This window comes from Podarcis cretensis, assembly GCF_951804945.1.
Source record: "Podarcis cretensis genome assembly, chromosome: 14".
NCBI lineage: Eukaryota > Metazoa > Chordata > Lepidosauria > Squamata > Lacertidae > Podarcis > Podarcis cretensis.
In genome coordinates, this window is record NC_137183.1 from 52376832 (window position 1) to 52390841 (window position 14010).

At 44.8% G+C, this 14010-nt stretch overlaps 1 protein-coding gene across 1 annotated transcript in view; it reads right to left on the reverse strand.

Annotated features, from left to right (window-relative positions):
• The window catches only part of SNX8 (sorting nexin 8), a 34353-nt gene that overhangs the window by 11269 nt on the left and 9074 nt on the right, over nucleotides 1-14010 (reverse strand). The window contains exons 2-5 of the mRNA XM_079953904.1: nucleotides 6755-6942; nucleotides 5909-6026; nucleotides 4723-4844; nucleotides 1243-1323 (exon numbers count right to left, since the gene is read on the reverse strand). Coding sequence (XP_079810030.1) covers nucleotides 1243-1323; nucleotides 4723-4844; nucleotides 5909-6026; nucleotides 6755-6942 — 509 coding nt within the window. The remainder of the gene's footprint in view (nucleotides 1-1242; nucleotides 1324-4722; nucleotides 4845-5908; nucleotides 6027-6754; nucleotides 6943-14010) is intronic.

The window sequence follows — 14010 nt, forward strand, 5'->3', positions numbered from 1 at the left end:
TGAGCAGCAGGGCTCCAATTGTATCAAAAATGCAGAACTGAGGAGGGCAAGGTTAATCCTCCCTACCCTGTGCCATTTTCCTGATGCCAACTGGACTCCTCTAGCTCCTGTAAGAACATAAGAATAGGCTGCTGGATGAGGCCAGTGATCCACCTAGTCCAGCATCCTGTTCTCACAGGGGCCAAACCAGGTGCCTATCGGAATCCCCAAAGCAGGACCTGGGCACAGCAGCACACCTGGTGGTTTCCAGCAACTGGTATTCAGAAACATTCTGCCTCTGACTGTGGAGGCAGACCACAGCCACGGTGGCTAGCAGCCTACTAGGTACCCCAGTGGAGAAAACACACAGGTCCATACGTGCAATAACATATGTGAACCTGTATGTTATCCCTAAGAGGGCAAACCACCCTCAGGTATATACGGTACTAAAAAGGGCAGTAAAAAAAATTGTCCTTGGGGAAAGTGCTACAGCCATGAGGATTAAGCACCCCCTCTCCTGTGCTGCAATAGCCCTAATGCGATCTGCTCCCCATCACTCCACAACACAGCTCCTTTTAGAATGCATTTAAGGAGACAGGAGATCCAACCAAACACATTCCACATTTATAGCTTGGTCCTAAATCAGGCACAGGCAAACTCGGCCCTCCAGATGTTTTGGGACTACAGCTCCCATCATCCCTAGCTAACAGGACCAGTGGTCAGGGGTGATGGGAATTGTAGTCCCAAAACATCTGGAGGGCCGAGTTTGCCTATGCCTGCCCTAAATGTTAACTGGAAAAAGTAGTCCACCTTGTAGTGATCGCTCTGATCCAGCAGATGGCGCCATTACAGACACTCCCCCCCCCCTTTACAAAGACAACCAGCTAATTATCTCTAGCTGCTAGAAAGTGTGCTGTAGATTGCAAAACTGCAAGCAGAGTCTGTTGTTAATATATTCTTGTACACTGTGTAAGTGCAGGTGCTACATAGTTAATAAATATTGTTGGACCACCATTTTCCTCCTCCCCTTTCACCCAATCAGAGCCAGGAGTCAGCTGCAAACAGTGGGTGTGAGCCTTCCACACACGGCTGAGCTCCTGAAATGCCAAAGTCAGTGGGATCGAAGCAGCCTAAATGAGCGCAATTGCAGCCAGCGCCTCTCTTTGCTGTTACAAAAGAAGCCTTTGGGAGCTTCCTGTTCAAACAAAACCACTGCTGTTTCTAAGCAGGTAGGAGACTTTCCAGCTACATGAGACAAAATACCTTGGCCTGAGTTGCGAGCTTGCAAGTCATGAATTCGTCTCCCACACCCTGGACCAACTCCCTCAGCTTGTTCTGCACATCCTGGAAAAGCAATGGAAACAGATTTTGTTTCAGAGGGAGGGAGAGAGAGAGAGAGTGCGTGTGTTTGTGTTATCAGGTGACTTACCCTCAGTCCGTGTCTTGTGACTGCACAACCTTATTGAACACGCCAGTGTGTTTTGCTTCTCTAGGCAAAGCAAACATGTGTCCCAACCATTAATTGCCTCTTGTGGGGGAGGGGGGCAAGCTGACACACCAAAAGCAACTCTGCCAAGCAAGGCCAGCTCCGAGATTGTTACGGGAAGGAAACCTGCAGCGCTTCCCTGCTCCCTCCACCATAAGAGACAGGCAGCAGTCTGACCTTGCAAAGTATTGGCACTGGCTATGCTTGCAAAACACCCTCTTCCCAAATCAACTATTTCGCCAGATTCCTGCTGAATGCCACAGCCCTGTATCTTAGAGCACTCCGATTCCAGTCTGGCTTCTTCAAGAGTGAACCTTCTATGCTCTGGCACAACAATACATTTGAATATCCAATAACAGGAAAGGCCTTCATGTGGGACATTGCAGTCAAGCATAACTATGTATAACTGCTAGTTAGTGCATGAAAGCGTTAAGATCAGAGAGGTCTCATGTTACACTTTGAAGGAGAATTATACGAAAATGATGCATCATTGGTATTTTACTCCTAGTAAATTAGCTAAAATGTATAAAACAAAGTCTAAAACATGCTGGAAATGTAAAGAGAAAGAGGGTACTTTTGATCACATGTGGTGGTCATGTAAGATGCTAAAAGACTTCTGGGAGATGATATATAATGAAAATAACCTAAGAAAACAAAAGCCCTTTTTTAGGCGTTACAGGACCAGAGATCCCAAAGGAACAAATGAAACTATTCATGTACGTGACTACGGCTGCGCAGATTCTGTCAGCCAAGAAATGGAAAGACTGTACAACTCTGACCAAAGGAGAGTGGCAGATAAAATGGATGAACTATGCCTGTATGGCAAAACTTACAGGAAGAATTAGAAACCAGGAAGAGGAGGTCTTTAATAAAAAATGGGGAAAGTTTATAATCTATTTGAAAAACTATTGTAAACAATTACACACATTGGTAGGATTGACAGAAAACTTGTAGCAAAAATTTGAACTACGGAATGATAAAGGATTTATAAGAATAGAGTTATGAAAGAGATGCAAAGGGAACAATCATTATATTAAGATCTATAATGGAGGGGGGAGTCAAAGGGGATTATATGTTTATGTTTTTATTTTGCTTGTTTATATAAAATAGAAAATGCAAAATTATTTTTTTAAAAAAACGATCAGAGAGGTCTGTTCCTAGACTCAACTAGGCCATGCCCCCTTATCTTCCTGAGGGAGGAAGTGAAGCTGCTTCTCTGCCTTTTAATCTTACTTTCTCCATGCCATGTAACTGACCAGGATGGACATGTCTGAACATGCTCAAACTTCAGCCCACATGTTTGAAACTATATTTTGTATTTTGCACCCAAGAGTAAACTACCTGTGTTCTCCTTACTGCTGCATAGAACAATGCATGAATCAGACCTTTGGATTTAGTAAGTAAAGCTTTTAAAGTTACTTAACAGTGTGTGGTCTGTTCATTGCTAGAGGGTTTGAGAGAAGGGGCAAGCATTTTAAGGCAGACTGCATGGGATACACAAAAGGGGTTTTAGAAATCACTCCAAACAACTACTGGAGGATACTAAGAACTGTCAACTTTAAAACTATGAGACCCTCTGAAAGGTATTTTAATGAAGCTCAAAAGGGTTGTATCCAGTATTAGTCCCATTCAGTACCGACCCACTGAATTTAGTGGTCATGGTTATCTTAGGATCTGTAATTTTAATGGATCTACTCTAGGCAGGACTTAGTTGGAAACAATCCAAAGTGATCAATGCAAGAGACATGCCATCGAGAGTGCCTCTATTTCATATAACCCATGGATTTTGCTGCAAAGCTGACCTTGTGGACAATCTTAGCTCCCCTTTAAAAGCATTTTTCCAGCCCTCCAGGTTGCCAAAACAGAAATCTGGAAATGTGCAACAGCATCTCCACTCTATTGTTCTGGAATCTTTGGAATGTCTTGGATAGAACCATTATTAAAAATAAAAAATGCATTCCTCATAAAACCCATAGGCAAGATTCCATCACAGACCTCAGGGCCCCTCTGTCCTAGTTTCCAGGAACCCGGTGCTCTCCGGCTAAGGCCGATGTGAGTCGCAGTCCAAAATATCTGGAGAGCACCAGGCTGGCAAAGACTGCTCTGTCCCCTGCACTCATCCCTTCTGCCATTTTCAAAGTCATTTTAATTCTGCCATAATGCTGGCTAACTCCTTTAGGGAATGTGCACACCACCAACTCTTAACACACAACCCTCCAAAGCACAAGCCTCCATTTTGCACTTTGTGAAACATGATGAATGGCTAGGTAAGACTGGCAATGTTTGCTTGAACACACTTCCTGGGAATTTGTTTTTTAAATGCATGTGCCCATGTCCAGAATGGAAAAGGTAGTTTGGGCGAGTGGAGGAGACACACAGTCCAGATATATCCCATCAAACTCTGTCCATTGGTGTGGACGGCAAGCGGCAGATTAGCAATGAACATTTTGACTGAAAAGGTGTAGAAGCTAACATGCCAAATGCACATACCAGGGGGAAAAACCAGATCTGAATGACCATATAAATGGCCCACATCCAAAAGCACCTCTGCTATAAGGAAGATTATTCTATATTCCCCTTGGTTAGCAATATTATACCGTATTGGCCTGAATAGAAGCCGCACTCCCCCCCCGCCCCCAAATTCTGACCGTGAAAAGTAAAAAGTGCGGCTTAAATTCATGACCTTACAAAAATGGGCTTTTACGGTATTGCTGCTGAAACAGACATACGGTAAAATGGAACAGGTGTAAGTGCATGTGGAATTATAAGGGAGTGGCTTGTATTCAGGTATTGTCTTTTTTCCTCCCCCCCCCCCCTTGAATTTTAAAGGTGCGGCTTATATTCGGGCCAATACGGTACTTGCAATTAGACAAAGGTTAGTCAGAGCAGTTTCCTAGTCCACACAGAACAGATGCATCCAACATACACTGTAATGCACTACTCAGGAGTAAGAGCATAAGAAGTGCCTGCTGGATCAGGCCAATATGGCCCACACAGTCTAGCATCCTGTTTTCACAGTGGCCAACCAGATGCTTGTTAGGAAACCGGCAAGCGGGAACCGAGCACAAGATCAGTCGCCCATTATTTGGTTTTCAACAAATGGTATTCAGAAGCATTACTGCCTCTGACCATAGCCATCCTGGCTAATAGCCATCAGCAGCCCTCTCCTCCATGAATTTGTCTGGTCCTGCCTCCTGCAGGACAGAGTTCCATAGTTTAACCCCGAATCTTTCATTGTTCAGCTTCATGGTACTCACCGACCCGCTGAAGGAGAGGAAGAGCTTCAAAAGCACATCTTCTGAGAACGGAGGATGCCGAGCCACCAGGTTAATGAAGCGCTTCAATGCGCGTCGCCTCGTCTCGATAAATTCTCGGTCAGCTTTGAGAAGGAACACGGTGCAGGGTAAAAAAAATAAACCTCCAGCCCCAAGAACCTCCTCTACCACCTCTGTTTAGACATAAAACCAATTTGCTTAAGGTCGCTGGGAACTGTAACTCTATGAGGGATAAAATATCCTTCAAATGTGCTTTGAAGGTAAAGTGTGTACACAGTTAGAGACTCCAAAACGGAGCATGAAGACCTTCCTTGCTCCTCATAGAATTCTTCCTCCTTCTCATGTTCTCAAGCATACAGCATTCTTATCAAAACAGTAAGAAGTTGGGGGCAGAAAATCATGTAAAACACAAACTCTGGGTTCAGAACAAATCATGCAAATTGAGTATTCTTAAGAATGTGTTATTCACCTGCATAAGTGATTGTTAAAACTGGAGTTCTCTCAATATAGGATTTCCTAGACAATCCGAAGAATATAGCTCAGAGGGAGCTAACATGTGGTTCAGCAAAATCTAGGATACCACAACTCCCATCAGCACCAGCCATCATGGCTAATGATCAGAGATGATGGGATCTGTAGCACAGAAACATCTGAGTCACCCCGGAGGCAAAAGATGCTTTTGAACTTGGACAAAATTACGGCATTGTGTTTGCCTGCCAGTTGCTGGTCTCTACTGCTGGTTTAGCTTCCCCTCCAGACATGATGGCTGAATTCACACATAATGCCAAACCATGGTTGGGCTTTCCACCTGAAGTCATCCTCACAGTTTGCTATTACGTCTGAATTCACAAACCACTGACAGATTTCTAAAAAATCTGAAAAGGCTGGCTTACACCATGGAGGCAGGCATGGATTTATTAAGAGAAGTGCTGAGCAGATGGGAAAGGATATCCCACAACCAGCTCCAAACCATGGTTTGCCTAATATACACCTGGAAACTCAAGCCACTGTGTAGGTTCTTAGCTTTGGTTACCACAAACTACCCTTTGATGTGATGTGTCTGAATTGAATTGAATTGGAATAATGTTGTTGTTGCAGAGCCTCTGAACCTGTGCTACTCTGACCATCCCTCCTCAAGCGCATCTCATCTCAGCAGCCCAAGACGTACCTCCTAGCATTCTTTTGGGGGGAAGAGCAGGAACCATACGGTAGGGGAACTTCTGAAGAAGCATCTCATGGAAGACCACAAAGTCATTGTACCGCCTGTACACTGAGCACCTGAAACGCTACAGGAGGAAAAGAGGGAGGAAACCCTTTCAGTGCTTCAGCAGGCCCACTGCATTTCTTCATGAGAAGAACACAGGCCAAAAGTTCATCTAGCCCAGCATTCTACTTCCAGAAATGTCAAGCCAGATGCCTGCAAGAAATGCAGAGCTCAAAGGAAATAACTGTTCCTTACTGTTGGCTCCCCAGCAGCTAGTGCTCCAAGATATACAACATTCAAACATTTAATTCCCTTTTAGCAAGAGCCCCTGACGGATTAGACCAGCAGTTTTCAACCTGTGGGTCCCCAGATATTGTTGGACTACAACTCCCATCATCCCTGAGCTCTGGCCTTGCTAGCTAGGGGTGATGGGAGTTGTAGTTCAACAACATCTGGGGACCCACAGGCTGAGAAAGGCTGGATTAGACCAAAGGACCAAGTAGGCCAGCAAACTATGGCCAACCAGACACCTCTGGGCATTGACAAGCAAGGCATGGATGAAATATCTTTGAGTATTCTTCATCACCTCAACTCTTCTATTGACAGGAGGGAATTCCTCTTTCAAAATGGTTCCTGCTACACTGGTGCATTATCTCAAAACAAAGGAAGCAGTCACCCCCAACCCTTTGCAATGACATGTTCCACCTCCCATGACTTTTCAAGCAGGTGACAGCCCAACACAGAAACTAATGCAGGGAAAGGATTCCCCACTCTTTCTTCTTCGGTTCACCAGCGAGTGGCATTCATTACCTTACTGGAAACTTCGTATTCCACATGCTTCAGGAAGAGACCCTTTTTCTCAGGAATCAGCTCCACTTGCACCGTGTCCTTGCTCAACAGCTCTGGGAGGGTGTGGGGAAGCACCAGCGGGTTCCCCTGGGGAGTCTGCATCAGAGACTCTTCCGGCTCCTTCAGATCACTTGAAGGTTTTGCAGAGTCTAGAAGAAAGAGGAGAATCAAAAGAGGAAAACGCTGCGAGAGCAACAGCCCGGGCTTCTGATTTCTTCCTCTGCCCCCGAAGCAGAAGCCAGGAACACCCTTCAGGACGCTCTTTCCGAAGCAGCTGGGCAGGCAGGGAAGACTCCGCAAATCCTTCCCTGCAACACTCTGGGAGATCCCTAATTTCACACCTAAGCAAGAAGCTGGCTGCTCTTCTTGGACGCGTGCCAAAAACTCTTATGCTGCAAGCCAGCCAAGAGGCCGGTATTTCCTGCCTGGTTTGCTCCCGCTAAGACAAGAATCTGAGCGAGTCCCGGCATTCTTGGATCCTGCTAAGGACAACAGCTTGTGGAAGGAAAGGCATTGCTATTTGAACTCTCTGGGCTGTGAATGAGCATCCTAAAACAGTTCCCCAAAGCAAGGGAAGGCACTTCATTTCATGCAGCTTGGAAAGGCGGGGGGGGGGGGCGGTGGGAGAGCCAGACCCTCAGTTAGACCAAGGTAAGAGGGTTTCCTCTGCCCTGATTTGACTATGTCACCAAGACTAATGCAGCCTAATTAATAATCTCCGCTTCATCCTCTCCTGGCCCCCCTTAGGGAGGTGAGTTTATCCATATCAGGGGTCAGCAAACTTTTTCAGCAGGGGGCCAGTCCACTGTCCCTCAGACCTTGTGGGGGGCCAGACTATATTTTGAAGGGGGGGGGATGAACGAATTCCTATGCCCCACAAATAACCCAGAGATGCATTTTAAATAAAAGCACACAGGCTACTCATGTAAAAACACGCTGATTCCCGGACCATCCACAGGCTGAATTTAGAAGGTGATTGGGCTGGATCCGGCCCCTGGGCCTTAGTTTGCCTACCCATGATCCATATCATTCATTTATAAGTGGCTGGGGAAACCCAGCCAGATGGGCGGGGTATAATTAATTATTAATGCTTGGGCTAGCTTTCAATCTGAAATTCTCAAGGCAAGATGCAGCAGCTGAAATCACAACGCAAGGTGACAAGAAACAGAAAAACCCAACAACGGCCAATAAAAAGGTTCAATAAAATGAAAGCAGGTTGTCTAAGGAGAGAAGCCTTTACAAGTGACCTAGCACCCAACTCTGGCGCGTCTGAGAAGGCGGGTGTTTCCGTGACTCAGGTGCCACCACGGTGAACGCACTTGCTCTGCTGTGGAGTGTTGCTAGTTTCAACCTCCTTTTTAAATGGTTGTTTCTTATTGCAGGAGAATCCCTGGAATGCAAGGTCTCCCTTCAGGAACCCTGTGTCAATGGAGTACAGCGGATGTTTTGCCTTTCAGACAGAGCTCAGGCTTATTCCTGATTCTGAAGTCCCTGTATCCAGCAATGCAGACCAGGAGAGCAACTCGCAAGCTACTGGCTAAATGTGTCTTCCAATGTCAAGCGCAGATACAAAAGATGGGTATATGGGCAAACAGCATCTGTGCAGTGAATTTGAGCCATGATATACGGCGGGGGGGGGGGGGGAGTAAGGGGACCTTGCCAGACAAGGGATCCTACTGTATTTTTCCCCAAACTTTCTGCAGAACACCAAACAAGCATAGCAAAGTTTCAGAGGCAGTGAAAAGGAGTGAAGCTATTCGAATCCTGTAAGATCATCACTACTTAGTCTCCTTATGCTGTAAAAAACGAAGGCTGGCAGAGTTAAGGAAAGCTGTAACGGGGATGGGGAACACTGGTCTAGTCCTCTTTATCTAGCCCTAAGATTCTTCCTAGGCTGCACCCCCTCCCCTGACCTCTCTCTTTCCCTAGGCCATATCCCTTCACACCAGGCATAGGCAAACTCGGCCCTCCAGATGTTTTGGGACTACAACTCCTATCATCCCTAGCTAACAGGACCAATAATCAGGGATGATGGGAGTTGTAGTCCCAAAACATCTGGAGGGCCGAGTTTGCCTATGCCTGCTTCACACTCTCCTCGAATGCCTCTGCATATGCCCTTGGACTCCGACAATGTTCACTGTTTCCGACAGCCGTATTCCAGCTACGTCCGGTAAGTTCTGGACATATGTCACCCCTAATTAACATTCATTGCCCCTCCCCCTTTTGCATCTGGCCACGCCAACCCCTGGCATGTGGCCCCTGGGAGGTTGCCCAGATGAGCGTGCGGCCCTTGGCCTGAAAAAGGTTTCCCACCCCTAGTGTAAACATCGGACTTCTCACTCACAGAGCCAGAACTCTTAGGCACTGCACCAGGCCACCGGTACAATTTATGGCTTCGTGCTCTCCATACATACACCATCTTCAGAAAGTCACAATTGCAAAGCTATATTGCTTCTATGTTCAGCCTGCATTGTTCAGGATGCTGATCGGGCAAGCTGTAAGCAAGGAGCCCTTCCGGACAGAAAGCAAATGTATTCAACGCCACATCGAGATTCCTGGAAGTTATCAGAGTCCTGGAATAATGGCAAGTGAAGTGATGAACTAAGCACACTGCAACTCAAAGCTGATAGCAATGCCTCTCAAATCTCCCAAGATCTCCAGTCCTCCAAATGAGTTGGCCTAGCAAAGGTGCAAGGGGGAAAGGAAAGGGTAAGGCAACGTCCGGCGCAGATTTGTGCTTCTGCAGCAAAGGGGGACACATACATCCCAACAGGTACTCTTTATTTGTGTTCCTCCCCAATACTGTTCTCACAAAATTACTATCACTGCGTAGAGCCCCAATTTCTCACAGCCATTTCATTTTGCTTGTGACTCATTCATACTGTTGCATGTCACTCCGATCTCTGAGCAGGGCAAGATTCCAGGGGTTCCAGGTGTTTTCTTTCGGAGATGAGGCACAGCCGAGATGATGATGATAAATAAATAATAATAATAATAATAATAATAATAATAATAATAATAATAATAATTTATTTATATCCCGCCCTCCCCAGCCAAAGCCGGGCTCAGAGCGGCTAACAACAAGATGGTGGTGACTTTATGATATAAGTTTATTTACACTTACAGTCATACCTCGGGTTAAAGTTGCGTTCCGTGGCGACCCAGAAGTAACGGAATGGGTGACTTCAGGTTTCGCCACTCGCACATGCGCAGATGCTCAAAATGACGTCACGCGCATGTGCAGAAGCGGCGGATCACGACCCACGCAGACACGGGTTGTGTTTGTCAGCATCGCCCTTGAGCCAGTGTCACCAACTGGAGACTCATGCACTTCAACCCCGACTGGGCTAGGCGAGCTGGGTAGCACTTCCAGAGACCACCTTCTTCACAGGAACAGGTCAAAGTGCTGTGGACTCACAGCTTAGAGCTGTGAGCACCGGATTCACTTCCACAATACAGTCGTCGCACAGCAGAGTCTAGCAGAGTCTAGCAGTGTATAAACAACTCGGAGAGCAGCTCTGTAGAATATCTTCTTTTATTCTATAACTACAACTATAATACAAAACTATATACAGAGCTAAATAGGTCTAAGCATAAATGAATGCTGCACTGAGTGTCTGCAGCTGCTCTTAGCAGCAACCTTATCTCTACACACGATCTCTAACACTCAGTCTCTCTCTCTCCGACACACTGACTGACTGACTTGGTGCTGGAGCTGAATAAGTAGAAAGCAGCACACTGCTCCTCCTCTCTGGAGAATCAGCAGACTCGTCAGGAGATTCTTGGATATGGGAGGGGTGAAATCTCCTCAGTGTTCTGCTCAGGATGCGAACGGGGCACCCAGAGGTACCACTGTATATACAACATGAGCCTACAATGGAGAGGTTCACAGCATTAACACCCTGAAGGGGTCTTGCTTCTCTCATAGGAACAGCCTTGGATTCAAACAGAAATCAAACATTGCTCTCTGATTCTCTCCCCAGCTTGCTGCTTTGCCTCTAATTGACACCACAGCCCCAAAACCCTACTCTGAATTCTAGCTTTTGTCCTTCTCACTGTCTGCAAGTCAAGGGAGGGCTCCCCCCATTTGTCATCCGACACAGTGCTCCCTTTCCTTTGTTATCTTAATGGCCCATCACCCAGGCGGGTGGAAGCTAGCCTGGCTTGATTAGATGTTAACACTTGCTGGATCCACGGACCAGAGATGCACTTGCAATATGCCTTTCCTTTTGAAAAACCCCAAGCAACAACTCTTCGTGCCTCCCAAACGTTAAAGCCTTAATTCCGCTTCAGCTTCAAACATGCCTAAGAAATACAAGCTTACTTAGATACTTGTGGTTTTGTCTTCTTCCACAACCCTGAGCTTTTCTGCTCCACCCAAATGTTTTTCCTCATCACACCCAATCTGCCTCTCCTGCTCCTTACCCTCAGGCCATCTTCCAAGGCATCCCATCAGATTCATGCACTGATGATACATAAGCCACTCAGGTATGAGAAGTTCTCATGTGAACAGGTACTGGACGCCTTGATCTATTAACACTCTCGCACCTTGAATCAGGGTGGATTTGATTTTAATCAAATCTATTTACCGTAAATCACGATTTGAATCACTAGTCAGTAAGACTTGACTTAAATCATTTTTTTTACAGAAAGACTCATTCTTGCTGGTAAAATCTTAACATTTACAACCAGATGAAGTTTTCATTTTTGGAATAATAAATTTTCAGTGTAGTTCATATCAAAAATTACTGATCTGGTTATACTATTAGAAATACATAGATAATTATGGAATCATTGTGAGGTTTAATAAGTTAACTGTTTATGTTCAGACAACTTTTCTGCTGCACTTTATTGGAAGGAGAAAAATAATCATTTCCTTAGTAACAATTTAAACAATTTATTTAACTGAAACAATAACATTATAGGATATAACAAAATAAAAAAATTCCTTCCAGTAGCACCTTAAAGACCAACTAAGTTAGTTCTTGGTATGAGCTTTCGTGTGCATGCACACTTCTTCAGGTATCTGAAGAAGTGTGCATGCACATGAAAGCTCATACCAAGAACTAACTTAGTTGGTCTTTAAGGTGCTACTGGAAGGAATTTTTTTATTTTGTTTTGACTATGGCAGACCAACACGGCTACCTATCTGTAACTGGAATTATAGGATATGTATCTATGTTTGTTAACTGATGTGGTTGAACAATTAAAAAAAACAAAAAACCTTAGGGGTTTTAGCACACATGAAAAACTTAAAACAAATCCTTATTTCCTGATGAAATAGCCTTTGGACTATAATGTAACTTAAACAGAAAATTATCTTTGGAAAGATTTTTCCTCCAAAAGCATTTTATTTTAAAAATAAAATTGAAATTGAAAAAAATCCTATTTAAATAAAAAAAACCTGATCATTTTTTAAAAAATCATTCATTTTTATCCACCCTGCCTTGAAGCTGAATACGGCCCTGTATGCAAAGAAGGAGAGTGTACTTCAATCTATCGATAACATCTATTACTTACAGCACCACAGGAAGCTGCCATATACTGAGGCAAACCACCAGCCCATCTAACTGTCTCCGACTGACTGGCAGCAGCTGTCCAGGGTTTCAGACAGGGGCATTCCCAGACCACCTAGAGATGCCAGGGGGTTGAACTTGGTACCTTCAGCACACAAAGCAAATGCCTTAACCCCTGGGCTATGCCTCGAGAAAGCCAATATTGATGGGCACCCTCACCACCCTTCCTCGCCAAATACAACTGCTCCGACATATTGTCACAAGAGGAACCTGACACATCCTTTCTTCTGAGCAACAGATGCTTTTGTTCATAGAAATGTTGTGGCCCCTCTACTTTTGCCAACGTATTATCAGGTGTTGATAGTGCGCATATCCATTAATTTGTTGATGCAGATTTGTCACCAATTAAACAAATGTTAATCAAATAATTGGACTGATTTTTTTGGTCTGTGAATTAATCAACGGCACAATTCAATGTGTAGTCAGACCCAAGTTCTACCATGTTTGATGGGGCTCAGTGTCCTGGCTGAACGATGGGAGTGGAGACGCTCCTTCAGATATACTGTGCCGTTTAGGGCTTTAAAGGTCAGCACCAACACCAAGTACGGGTTTTCATGTTAACTCAACATTGCATCCCTAGCTAAAAGGCAGGGAAATCACCAGCTCAACAGTCAGGCGAAGGAAGCCCACACCAGTGCATTTCTGCTATGAGGCTCTTTTAACACTTGCTGCCATTTACCAAAAAACACACCAAAAAAAAAAAAAACACCTGACACCATATTTTCACCTTTCAGTATTTTTCTGGCACGGTCATATCACCTAAATACACATCCATCCTTGTTTGTCCAAAGCTAGATAAGAAGTGAATCTAACTGGAAGCCGTTCAAAGAAATAATGTAGTTTTATCTACTACTTGGGCAGCTTTCTTCCACTGCACTGTGAGCCTCATCAGCATTAGATAGCTAATAAACAACAGAATAGTTGTTAAAGATTAGATATGCCTGCAAAAGAGAGTGAGTGCGCTTTAAATCTGTCCTGCTGGCTCTAGAATACAGAAAATGCTTAGATAATGAAGCATAATACCAGCTGCCAGGCTGATCATATGACTCTAAGCAGTCTTTCCTTTTGAATGCTCATGTCCAGAACTGTTATCTGTACTTGGGAGTCTTCAAAATGCTTTATAATATCAAGGCCAAGTTTACATAGCCCACAACCGGGGGGGGGGGGAGAGAAACAGAAATAAATAAACAAGTTGCCTCTTCATTATTACATCAAATATTTACTATATCCGGCAGTACAGTTCCTAGTACAAAGTCATTGAGTATGAAGTTCAGGCTTTGATGCCAAGACTAATCCCTTTGCCAAGTACACAACTCACAAAGCAGCCCCTCAAGGGACTCAATTGACGTGTTGTGGAATAACATCAAGAGAAGTCCACTGCCAGGGAATGAATGGCAAGTCTGGAGGACAATGTCCTCTGAAGCTCTTCAGAAGCACATCTATCATCCGGCTGGCAAAGGTCAGTGGTGAACAGACCCGGGATCACCAGCCAAGAAGACCAGGATGGACAGTGCTCTCAGACCATTGGTATGAACTGTTGTTTCCAAAACCAGGCAGAGTTATTTATTTAAGTTGCAAAAACCTCAATGAACTGGATGACATACAACTGCTTCCTTCTGAAAAGCACTATCTCCATGTGAG